Raw genomic sequence first — 12,702 nt, 5'->3', positions numbered from 1 at the left:
TCAAACATTATAATTTTAGTCTGATTGTAACATTTTTTGATATATTTTTTTAGAATTTTGCCATTTCTTGTTATTTCTGAGCATTTTTGCCATTTCTTGCCCTTTTTGCCCTTTCTTGCCATTTTTACTATTTCTCGCCGTTCCTAGTCAATTCTTGGCATTTTTTGCTGTTTCTTACTAGTTGATGAGTTTCTTCAGTTTATGCTTTTTTTGTTGGTTATTGCTGTTTCTTGTTGATTCTTTCTGTTTCTTTTTGGTTATTGCTGTTTCTTGTTGGTTCTTATTGTTTCTTGTTGGTTCTAGCCTTTTCTTAATGGCTCTTACTGTTTCTTTTTGGTTCTTGCTGTTTCTTGTTGGTTCTAGCCTTTTCTTGATGGTTCTTACTGTTTCTTTTTGGTTCTTGCTGTTTCTTGTTGGTTCTTCTGTTTCTTGTTGGTTATTACTTTTATTGTTTCTTGCTGTTTCTTTGTTGGTTCTTTCTGTCAATTATTGCTGTTCTAGTTCTTGCCAATTATTGTCAAATATTGCTGGTTTTTTTGTCATAATTTTTATCATTTGATATTTAAAAGTTTCTTTGTTTCTGGGAAGAATGCAGAATAGAACTCTCCTGATCTGAGACAAACAGAGCTTCATGCATAGTAGACTTACAGTTAAAACCTCAAAGGAATAAAGCCACAAAGAAATAACTTTAAATTTATCAGTATTTAGTGGCCTGGTCTTTAAAAAGATGGATAGGGTTGATCAAAGTAAAAAAAAAGAGATATAAAAATATATAAATTAACGGTAGGATAATAAGTAAAGATGAGAAATAAAAGTAAGATATAGGGATGAACATTAGATAAAGAATTGAATAGGAATAAACAGTAGAAGAACAAAAAAAAGAAAACGGGATGAACATTTTATAAACAAAGAATAGGATAAGGATGAACGGTAAATAAACAAAGAATATGATAGGGATGAACGGTATATAAACTATGAATAGGATGGAATGAACGGTTTATAAACAAAGAACGGGATAGAGATGAACGAAACATGCTAAATATTAAAAATAGTTTTATCTGAAACCAAAGTTTTAATTTCAAAATTCAAAATTTCAAACACGCTTACATTATTTGCAATTCATTTCACGGCATTACTTAGAGGTTGGGTGGAGTGGCAAAGGGTTGGGAAGGGGGGGGGGTTGCAGGGAGAGGGGATCGTGACTCATATTATGTGGATACCTGCATCTCTTCCTAGGAAGCATACATGCATTGATTCAAGATAAACTTTCACATCAACCCCGAGATACAGTCTGATCCATCCTTACTCCAGTATCCTGATCCATCCTTACTCTAGTATGCTGATCCATCCTTACTCCACAGTCCTAATTTATCCTCACTCCAGAATAATGATCTATCCTTACACCAGAGCCTGATCCATCCTTGCTCTAGTATCATGTTCTATCTTTACTCCAGTATCCTGATCCATCCTTACACCAGTATCATGATCTATCCTTACTCTCGTATCCTGATCCATCCTTACAGCAGTATCATGATCTATCCTTACTCTAGTATCCTGATCCATCCTTACTTCAGTATCCTGATATATCCTTACTCCAGTATCCTGATCTATCCTTACTTTAGTATCCTGATCTATCCTTACTCTAGTATACTGATCCATCCTTACTCCAGAGTCCTAATTTATCCTTACTTCAGAATAATGATCTATCCTTACACCAGAGCCTGATCCATCCTTGCTCTAGTATCATGATCTATCTTTACTCCAGTATCCTGATCAATCCTTACACCAGTATCATGATCTATCTTTTCTTCAGTTTACTATTTTATCCTAACGCCGATATGCCGATCCATCCTGATCCATCCTTACTCCTATATGTTGATCCATCCTTTCTTCAGTATCATGATCTATCCTAACTCTAGTATCCTGATCCTTTATTACTCCAGTATGATGATCTATCCTTGTAAAAGTGTCCTGATCCATCCTTACTCCTGCAGTCTGATACAACTTTACTCTAGTATCTTGATCTATCCTTTCTTCCGTATCATGATCTATCATAACTCCAGAGTCCTGATCCATTATTACTCTAGTATCCTTATCCATCCTTACTCCAGTATCATGATCTATACTTACTCCAGTATCCTGATCCATCCTTCCTTCAATATCCTGATCCATCCTCACTCCAGTATCCTGATCCATCATTTTCTCTAGTATCCTGATCCCTCCTTCCTCCAGAGTCCTGATCCATCCTTTTCCAGTATCTTGATCCATCTTTACTCTCCTGATCTATTCTTACTCGAGTATCCTGATCAATCCTTACTCCAGTATCATGATCTATCTTTAAACTCTTGTATCATGATCTATCCTTACTCAGGTATCAGGATCTATACTTACTCCAATATCATGATGTATTCTTACTCCAGAATCATATGATCCATCCTTACTCTTTCATATTCTTTTCTGTCTTATTTTCTTATTTTACATCCACAATTCCTTCAGTCACTGACTATTCAATTCATCTTAATTTTGATCTTTTCTGACATAACTCCATCCCTTGCTGCTTGTATACGTAATATTTAAATATGTATAATGTATATATGCATAAATAATGAATAAAAACTTGCCTAACTAGGAATATATTATTCTAAACAACGATATTCTTGGCGCTTAGTTTTGACCAAGGGTCATTGCTTTAAACTGGGGAGTGTAAGGTTTAAGATGTGGAGTTTTTATTCACCAGGATATCAGGGGTGGAGGAGGGGGTAGAAAGGTGTAATAATCTAATCTGTTATATTTTAGATTATGGAAAGAGGACGGAGAGAGAAGCGAGATCAGAATCCTGGATCAGGACGGAGAAAGAACGATCGCACTAAAGACGGAATTGGATTAACCGAACGAGATTTGAACCATGAGATCTGGAAAAAAGATTCTGGGGTGAGGGGAAACAGTTCTTCTCAATCACAGGAAAATACAGATTCATTTTGTTCTGAAAAAATTATCATTTTTTTAAGTAAAGAAACTGAGTTTTTGCAAAAATATTTCTATTCCATAGATCTTTGCAACCAGGTGGTGTAAATCTTTGATAATAAAACTTAAACTATTTGATCTACAGAATTCACAGTTTGAAGGTCTTAGACATCGGGTTAAAAAGATAATGGGATAAGAAATTTAGAGTTAGTGGCAAAAAAATCTAATCCGATATCAAGTTAATACTTTGAATCTGTGTTAGGGAGAGGATAAGATAAAAAGTTCCAACCTGAACCTTGTCACTGAACCTGGAGATATATTCAGACAACAACAGAATATCTCCGACCCTAGAGAAGTACTGAGTTCAGAAAAAGAACCAACTTTCAGAATAATAACAGAGCCTGTAACTAATCCTAGGCTAAACATAATCCATCCCTCCGGTGTAGAGTCTCCTGTCAAACCTGTCTCGGAGCCGGAACCAGAACATATTTCAGAAGAACCAGGAACCAACATACATTTACAGTCAAGCCAACTAGTCAGAAAATCAAAACTAATATGTGATACAACATCTTCTCTCTCCGGTCCCGACAAACTCATGAATATAGTTAATAATTCATGTATTTCCTCAAAATGTGATAATTTAACTGCTTCCTCTAAACCTGAGATTAAACCTAATCCTTCCAACTCTGATAATAAAACAGCTTCCTCTGTTCCTGGAACTAAAAAGGATCCTCGTAAAAATGATTCTTCATGTGCTCCCTCCAAACCTGGCAATAAAGCTGCTTCCTCTAGGTCTAATTCTTCAGCTTCTTTCTCTAAACCTGAAACTCTAGCCGCTGCCTCCATCGCTGTTCTTTCAGCTGCTTCCTCAAAACCTGGCATCAAAGATGCTCCATTAAATCCTGATTCTTTATCAACTTCCTCCGGCTTTCTCCAACAGCTTCCTCCAGATTATAAATCTCCTGGATCCTATTCCAATCCTGGAGCTTCTCCATCCACAAGTTCTGAATCCTGTTCAGTCTCAGTTAGGCTCATCCCTGAAAACACTAAATCTGCTTCAACATTAGAACATAACCCTGAATTTAAAGCTTCCAACCTTGCTATCAAATCCAGTCAAGAGCCTATGAAAAATAAAGAAGATATTATTCAACTTGCAAAACTATCCTGCTCCGTAACTGATACAGAACCTGTACCAACATCAAACCCCAAGCTAGCAGGAGTACCTGGAGTAAAGATACAAGGACCCGGAGAATTCCTGGTTAAAAAACCCGGATTGGAACCGGTTTTAGAATTTGAAGATCTATATTTGTCTGGAAGTAAGGTAAATGATAATAACAATATTTTGTCATGAACATGAAAACTCAGCTGAGCTCTGATATAGTAATTACAAATATTACAAAACACTGTTCTATGGTGTTCTCATCTTTATAAATTTTATAAAACACTGTCCTGGTGTTCTCAATTTTACAAATTTTATAAAACACTGTCCTATGGTGTTCTCAGTTTTATAAATTTTATAAAACACTATCCTGGTGTTCTCAGTTTTATAAATTTTATAAAACACTGTCCTATGGTGTTCTCAGTTTTACAAATTTTATAAAACACTGTCCTGGTGTTCTCAGTTTTATAAATTTTATAAAACACTGTCCAATGGTGTTCTCAGTTTTATAAATTTTATAAAACACTGTCCAATGGTGTTCTCTGTTTTATAAATTTTATAAAACACTGTTGAGCTCTTTATTTAGCTCAGAAATAAGAAAAAAAATTATATTCAGTTTCCTTCATTACCTATACATAACCTTATCCGGTATTTTATTTACAGTGTTCATATTTTTATAGTTTTAGAAAACTGGGTCACTTGTTACTTTGACGAAATTTCAAGTGGCCCTTTATATAAAAATTTACCTGCCTGATTCTGAACGGCACCAAGTACATCATTGTCTGGATATTAATTGTGGTTTCTGTACATAAGTTTCTTGGGGTTTGTAAAACAGATATAAGGAATGAAATTGACAGCATTTTTTTTTAAAGATAGAAAACCGGCAATGTCTTCCTCATCTTTACTCAAAAAATGAAAGGAAATTGTTGTAAGTCGCTCATTCCACGCTTAAAATTCAATGTGACTTAAAATTACGTATACAGTCTCAGTGCACCATGTAAATACTAACCATAATTGTATTATACAAAGGAATTGAGTCTCAGCCACACTCTCTGATTTTCTAAAACCTATATCTAAACTAAAATGATTTAAACCTTTAATATTTTAAACTTAAATTATTTGTTCTAACAGAATTCATAGTTTGAAATATTTAAGGTCTACGACATTTAGTTAATTTAATTAATTTAAGGATTATCAAATCAGAGTTTGTTGTGAAAACTCAATTCCTTTAAGCTTATAAGCTTTAGAAATATTAAAATGAAAATTATCATTTCCATGTAAAGTTAAAATAATTTGTGTCAAGGGCAACAATTTTAATTAAGTTGTGAAATTGAGCAGAAAGTGCACAACTAGTTTCTGCTAAATTGATATTTTTAATCTCAGTTTTTATTGATTACTTCTTTAGCTAGTAAGCTTCGAAAACAAAGAGAACTGAAGAAAAAATTTCTTAAATTATACTCTTAAAGATGTTATTAGGGTTTATGGGTTAACTCGGTTATACGAATAGTAGGAAAGTTTTAACGCATTATCGAGTAGATAAATAGAAAATTATCGAGTAGATTATATTAACAGCAAATAAGCAAGTATTTAAGCAGCAAAATGTCGAGTAGATTAATAGAAAATTATCATAATAATAATAATCAATTCCCTGTTAATCTACTGAGAAACAGAATGAAATGAATTCTTGGCTACAATATTCTTTTTGTTTGTCGAAATAGGCCTTTGTACCGATATTGTGTAAACACATTGTATTCAATATGTCAATTTAATTATACAATTCATGAGACCCTTTAACCTCATTTTCTTATCTAGATAATCCTATTCATTCATTAATTCATTCATCCTTTCATCCTTCCTTTCATTCTTCCTTTTCCTTTTATCCATTGTCACATAATCATCCTACCTCTACTTTCTTGCCTAGATTTATATTTTTCATTTAATTTGTTTAGATCTGAAATATCTATATGATGTATTCTAGAATGATCTGGTATATTTATGATATATTCTAGAATGATCTGGTATATCTATATGATATATTCTAGAATGATCTGGTATATCAATGATATATTCTAGAATGATCTGGTATATCTATGATGTATTCTAGAATAATCTGGTATATCTATGATATATTCTAGAATGATATGGTTTACATATGATGTATTCTAGAATAATCTGGTAAATCTATGGTATATTCTAGAATGATCTGGCTTATATATGATGTATTCAAGATTGATCTGGTATATCTATATGATGTATTCTAGAATAATCTGGTATATCTATATGATATATTCTAGAATGATCTGGTATATCTATATGATATATTCTAGAATAATCTGGTATATTTATGATATATTCTAGAATGATCTGGTGGATGAGAGTAGTACTGAGGATGAGTGCGGGGATGACTCTATGGATAGCCTAGGGATGGATGGGAGTGGAGAAGAAGCACTAGATAGCCTAGGGATGGACGATATCAACCAGGTTTGATCATCATCTTCTCGGTTCAGCCGTTTCGGGGTTTTAAACTAGTTAAATTTATGTAAATACTTAAATGAGCATCTTGCTGACTAATTTAGGTTTAAATTCTATTAAATGGGTTAATTTTTAAAATGAAGATAAAAAGAGTTGCTATAAATTCACTTGAATTCAATTCGCATAGCCATTACGACCTTGCTAAGAATTCCCACAGTTTTAAAAGTAAAATGATACACCAGAGATGTTTGCAAAGAACATTAACTTTTTGCAACTTTTAAAGATTTGCTGCTGAAATGTCGTGTCAAGAAAATGAAATTCATTTTCTTTCTATGCATCATGTATATATTGTAACTTTACAGTTTTAAGATATGTCCAAAATGTCTAACTCACACAAAACAAAAAGAAATGAACTTTATATTCAAAAGATCAAAATAGAAAACGGAAAAGAATGAAAGTTTTAGAATAATGAATTTTTTCATAACAAAACTTTTCGGCTCTCTTCAATTATTGAGAGAAATATTTCTCCTGAAAGGGTCGGAAATGATCCTCTTTTCTTCTCTTTAAACTAGAAATTCCAATCCAAACATTATCTTGACGTATGGGGTATATTCTTCACTATACCATTATATTTAGTTTTAGAAAATTCTTCCCCCAAACTTTATTAAATTCTCTTCTAAAATACTGAATAAAATGAATATTCTTTCAGCAGATCTGTCAGAAAAATGAAATAATAAAATATTTTAAAGAAAAGAAAAAGTTGTTGATTTTGAGCATAAAATAAAGTTTTAAATTCACGTTTTTAACATGTTTAAAGAGTAATAAAATGAATATTCTTTCAGCAGATCTGTCAGAAAAATGAAATAATAAAATATTTTAAAGAATAGAAAAAGTTGTTGATTTTGAGCATAAAATAAAGTTTTAAATTCACGTTTTTAACATGTTTAAAGAGTGTTAAAGAAGTAATTATGAAACTTTTAATTCTAAATTTTTTTTCAGATTGAAGTTTTTGATGATTTGAGTATAAACAGATGGTTGATGAGATTAATGAGACTAGGAGGTACTTTTTTACTTTTTTCATTCATATTAATTTTTCTTTTTTCAACTTTTCTTCATTAACTTTTTATATTTCTTTTTTTGCTTTCGTATTAAAGTTTTAGTGAAATATTCATGCTTTTAGCTCTTAATATTACATCACCTTTTATTGCAATTTTATTTTCTTAAAGGGACTTTCATTGTAATTTCATTTTCTTGAAGGGACTTTCTTTGTAATTTCATTTTCTTAAAGGGACTTTCTTTGTAATTTCATTTCTTAAAGGGACTTTCTTTATAATTTCATTTTCTTAAAGGTACTTTCTTTATAATTTCATTTTCTTAACGAGACTTTTTTGTAATTTCATTTTCTTAAATGGACTTTCTTTGTAATTTTATTTTCTTAACGGGACTTTTTTTGTAATTTCATTTTCTTAAATGGACTTTCTTTGTAATTTTATTTTCTTGAAGGGACTTTCTTTTGTAATTTCATTTTCTGAAAGGGACTTTCTTTGTAATTTCATTTTCTGAAAGGGACTTTCTTTTGTAATTTCATTTTCTTAAAGGGACTTTCTTTTGTAATTTCATTTTCTTAAAGGGATTTTTTTGTAATTTCATTTTCTGAAAGGGACTTTCTTTTGTAACTTCATTTTCTTAAAGGGACTTTCTTTGTAATTTCATTTTCTTAAAGGGACTTTCTTTTGTAATTTTATTTTCTTAAAGGGACTTTTTTGTAATTTCATTCTCTTAAAGGGACTTTCGTTTGTAATTTAATTTTTTTAAAGGGACCTATTTTGTAATTTTATTTTGTTAAAGGAAATTTTTTTGTAATTTTATTTTCTTAAAGGGACTTTCTTTGTAATTTCATTTTTTTAAAGAGACTTATTTTGTAATTTTTTTTCTTAAAGGGACTTTTTTGTAATTTCATTTTCTTAAAGGGGCTTTCTTTTGTAATTCTATTTTCTTAAATGGACTTTTTTGTAATTTAATTTTCTTAAAGGGACTTTCTTTGTAATTTAATTTTCTTAAAAAAACTTTTTTGTAATTTAAAGTTACCTGCAATTTAAAAAGAGGTACATGCCCATGTACAACGATACCATTCTAACTTTAAATGATTAATAGTTTAAAAAATAAAGTCGTTTAAAAGCTTGAAAGGTATTTAATTCTGAGAAGTTCCTTCCTGTTTAAAGAGATGATAATGGATATATTTTGCTTTCTTGATGAGACAAGATAAAGGGACCGTTGTGAATAGGACCTCATACTTTTTTTAATTTAGATTTACCCTTGAGTCCTTTAAATTCATAACATTTAGTTTGTCCTGAGGCCGAATTTAAAGAATTTGAGCGAGCCGCGGCTCAAATATGGTTGGTTCCACTTTCAAGATTTAAGCCGGCGCTCAATTGAAACCGGTTTTTTTGTGGATTTGAGACGTGGCTTAAATTCATTAAATTCGGACAAAGATTAGTTTTGAGACTTATCTTTTCTTTCATTTTATATTTAAACTAGCATGGGAACTCAGCGCTTCCAAGGTTACTAAGAGTTACTCCGCCGTTTACCCGTACTTGAACGATTTTACCGGAAAACTAAATTTTCGCTATTTAAGTCGACCCACTCAACTTAGAATATCAAAACCAAGCTAAGAACATTCCCAAAATACACTCAAAATTTGAGGCTAATCGGTCCTGGGGTTCCTGCGTTATGATCGGACACACTAACAGATAGACAGACAGAGATTACAACTTTATATATGTAGATTATTTCTCTTTGCTTTTCTTTCTATTAGAGTTTATTTCTTTGTTTTCAAAACAGAAATGATTTTAATTTTTTTTCAATATCTTTCTCTCGAACCTAAATAATATTTATGATAAATTGCGCAGAACTGATTGAATTATTTTTCTCATGATTTGCTAAATAGAAACCTTATTCTGGATACAAACCGTACTTTGAGCTCAAATAAAACCAAAATAAGGAAATTTAAGTTTCAAATTCTTGTGTTCCTTTTCAAAGGAGATTATACTTAATCTATTTTCAAAAATATTGGGAATAAATATTGTTTTAGATAAAATTGATGTTTGTTAAAAAAATTAAGAATTATCATATTCTATTTAAACTATATGGCTTCGCATTAGCAATAATGATATGTTTTATTAAAAAAAAACTCCCGGACATACAGGTTTACCCACAGTGGATGAGACTGTAAAGAATTGATCGGAAACTCTTGAAATGTGACGATCCCAAGATTAAATTATGTATTCTGACCTTAGAGAATAGAATATATATTAGAGGGGAATTTACTAGAAAAAAGTGTAAAACGGCCATTTTGTTGTACTGTTTCCATACTTAACATACTGTATTAATGTACTCTACTGCACATAATTTGTGAACATTTACATGATTTGTACACTTTGAACTCCCTTTCAGGCTGAAAGGGACTGAAAAAATTCATACCGAGAGATTCTTTAAATTCCTCTCTAATATATATTCTATTCTCTATGATTCTGACCTAGAATAGTTATCTTATGGCCTATTTAATGATTTGACAAAACAAGAAACAAGTTCACAGCTACTGGAATCGTGAATATAAGGTAACAGACAGTCTGAATTCTGTACAGTCATCTCTGAAGTATTTTTCTTTGTGAGTAACCCTGTACCTGGCTGTATAGTACGAACCTATCAAATCAGAAAGGAATTGAGTTTTCCCAAACCTCATATTGTCTCCTCCCTACATCTTTGCAACCTGAAAGTGTAAACTTTAGGAATTTGATCTGACAGAATTCATCGTTTAAAACATCTAAGATCTACGACATTTGGTTGCAAAGATACAGGATTTAAAAAATCAGAATTTGTGAAAAAGACTCAATTCCTTTGGGAAAAAGTTCGATAAGAAATTTTCTTTTTCAGAAAACAAACAATAATTCATATTTTCTCTCAGGCTCTGTCACATCATCCGGATCATCCGGATACAATCCGTCCATCCGGGATTCAAGATGCGCCGGCTCCCTCGGATGCGGTGTTGCGAGTAGAGAGAGACGATGCTCCGGATCGGGAGGAGGTCGAGAACGGAGATGCTCCGGGTCCTGGGGGAGAGAAAGAAGGTTTTCAAGATCCAGGGATTTACAGATAAACCTTAATACCTTGAGCAAGTCATTAAATCTGCAAAATTACATACTTAAATTTTTTACAGTAGTTAATATAAATATAGTAGGTAAGATATAAGAGTGTGGTGGGGGGGGAGATTAAGGGTAAGGGAGGAATATGGGAATTAAAGGGGCGAATCAAACATAATTAGAGGGCTACTGTAAATATTTAACCTGGGATAGAATANGGGGGGGGGGCGGACAATAAGTCACATGGTAAAAGAGGAGTGGTCAGAAGAATGATCAGAGATTTCAACGCAATGTTTTATTACCAGGAAGTTTATGTGGACAATGTCACGTATAAATAAATTGTTTATTTGACGAGGTTGCGTGATTATCTTTCAATTAGTATTTACAACCCAGCCCTTCCACCCTGCAGCAATCAGACGTTTAGCTTCCAGCGTGAAATAACAAGTTTTAACGGTAGTTTTATTGATAATTAAAGAGTTTGCATTTACTAAATGAATTCTGAGCTCTAGGCTTAATCTATAATCTGAAGTTATGAAAGACGATCTTCTGATCTCCCTGGACTACGAACTCCGCCAGGACGAGGTCAGGACGGAGCAGGTGGACTCCGGACTCCTCCGGTGCACTGGAGAAGGTTGTCGGAAACTTCTCCATTCTATAAAACCAGCTCCAGTAGGAAAGGTAAACCCGAAGTAAACGTATATGTTTTTATCTCTCTCGGAGTTGAAAATTTAGTTCAACGTTTTCCGGAGATACACTTCCAACATTAATATTATCCATTCATTCTCAACATTCTCATTCTTACTCTTGGCATCCGTCCTAGCAGGGGGACGGAATAGATGCTTAATTATTTCTTAATTATTTTTTCATCAGATCTCATAATAATGGAGAAAAAATGCGTGCATGGTGGAGGTATAATGGTTCAACTAAATTAAATCAAAAATCATTTAATTAGATCAAGGATGGATTTAATCTCGTCCTTCCGTTGGTTTAGGTGTAGGAGAGGACGGAGAAGACCATCATCATGTTCCACTCTTCATCCTTGGTGGTGGGTTCTATCATTCTATCTTTCTATCTATTTATTTTTCTAACTTTCTATCTTTCTATCTTTCATTGTCACTAAATATTTTTTTTGTAAAAGTTTATTTAAGTTTAAATTTTGGTTCCAAACTTTCTTTCCATATTTTATATTTCTTTACAATCCTTCTTTTTATAAGAAAACCGTTCCGTCGCAAAAAGAGCTCAAACTTTGATAGCATAATCCTCAAGCTTTTTATAAAACAGTTTAGAAACATTTTTAGAATATGAGGGATTTTAAGACAAGTAAAACATTTTTGAAAAGAAAATTGTTAACAGTCGTATATTTAAAATTTATAAAACAATGTTTAATCAATCAAACAATTTACAAAATATTCTTTGTTTTTTAAAATCAAATCTAAAATAATATTTGTTCCTAACGTTTAGAACTGCATTGTAAGCTACCAAAATATGTCCGACTTATTTAAACTCCCAGACGTGTTTTCTGAAATATTGAAGGTGTTTAAATTAGTTGGACGTCAAGAATTAAACGTTTATCAAGCAACAAATTTCCAAACTGACCTTATCTGTCTGATATCTAGTCAAATATTTATTGATTTTTGAAATCCTAGTTTTTTCATTCATTTAATCGCTATCGTCAAGCTGCCATTTATTTCGGAGCATTTTTGTGTGTTTTATTTTCTGTTTGTTAGGTTTTCTGTTCCTAATCTTGTTCTGTTTCCTTTTTTCTTCTTTTTTATAATTTATTCTTCTTTTGCATGATAGTTATATGTAGAGGAATTTATTTTAGATTTGTTTGTATTGAATTGCAATCTGGATATATTGATAATAAACCCATCTCTGCACATTGCATAAACTATGGTCAATCATGTCCTATTATGTCAGAGAGAAGTTTTAGTCAACTTTATTTGGTCTTATAATTTATCTTGTTAC

The 12,702-nt window shown here is 32.0% G+C and overlaps 1 protein-coding gene across 4 annotated transcripts in view; it reads left to right on the top strand.

Annotated features, from left to right (window-relative positions):
- Positions 1-12,702, top strand: part of LOC111696235 (uncharacterized) — a 50,271-nt gene that overhangs the window by 33,559 nt on the left and 4,010 nt on the right. For 3 of the 4 annotated variants that reach the window (XM_023465784.1, XM_023465783.1, XM_023465782.1), the window contains 7 exons: positions 2,797-2,961; positions 3,227-4,285; positions 6,482-6,604; positions 7,595-7,655; positions 10,560-10,737; positions 11,264-11,412; positions 11,726-11,779. In XM_023465784.1, the coding sequence (XP_023321552.1) occupies positions 2,800-2,961; positions 3,227-4,285; positions 6,482-6,604; positions 7,595-7,655; positions 10,560-10,737; positions 11,264-11,412; positions 11,726-11,779 (1,786 nt within the window). In that variant the 5' untranslated portion in view covers positions 2,797-2,799. The remainder of the gene's footprint in view (positions 1-2,796; positions 2,962-3,226; positions 4,286-6,481; positions 6,605-7,594; positions 7,656-10,559; positions 10,738-11,263; positions 11,413-11,725; positions 11,780-12,702) is intronic. The other variant, XM_023465785.1, reaches the window with a different exon arrangement.

This window comes from Eurytemora carolleeae, unplaced genomic scaffold, assembly GCF_000591075.1.
Source record: "Eurytemora carolleeae unplaced genomic scaffold, Eaff_2.0 scaffold12, whole genome shotgun sequence".
In the NCBI taxonomy this organism is placed as follows: domain Eukaryota; kingdom Metazoa; phylum Arthropoda; class Copepoda; order Calanoida; family Temoridae; genus Eurytemora; species Eurytemora carolleeae.
Note: the sequence above shows the minus strand (reverse complement) of the source record. Positions and strands in the feature narration are given on the sequence as shown.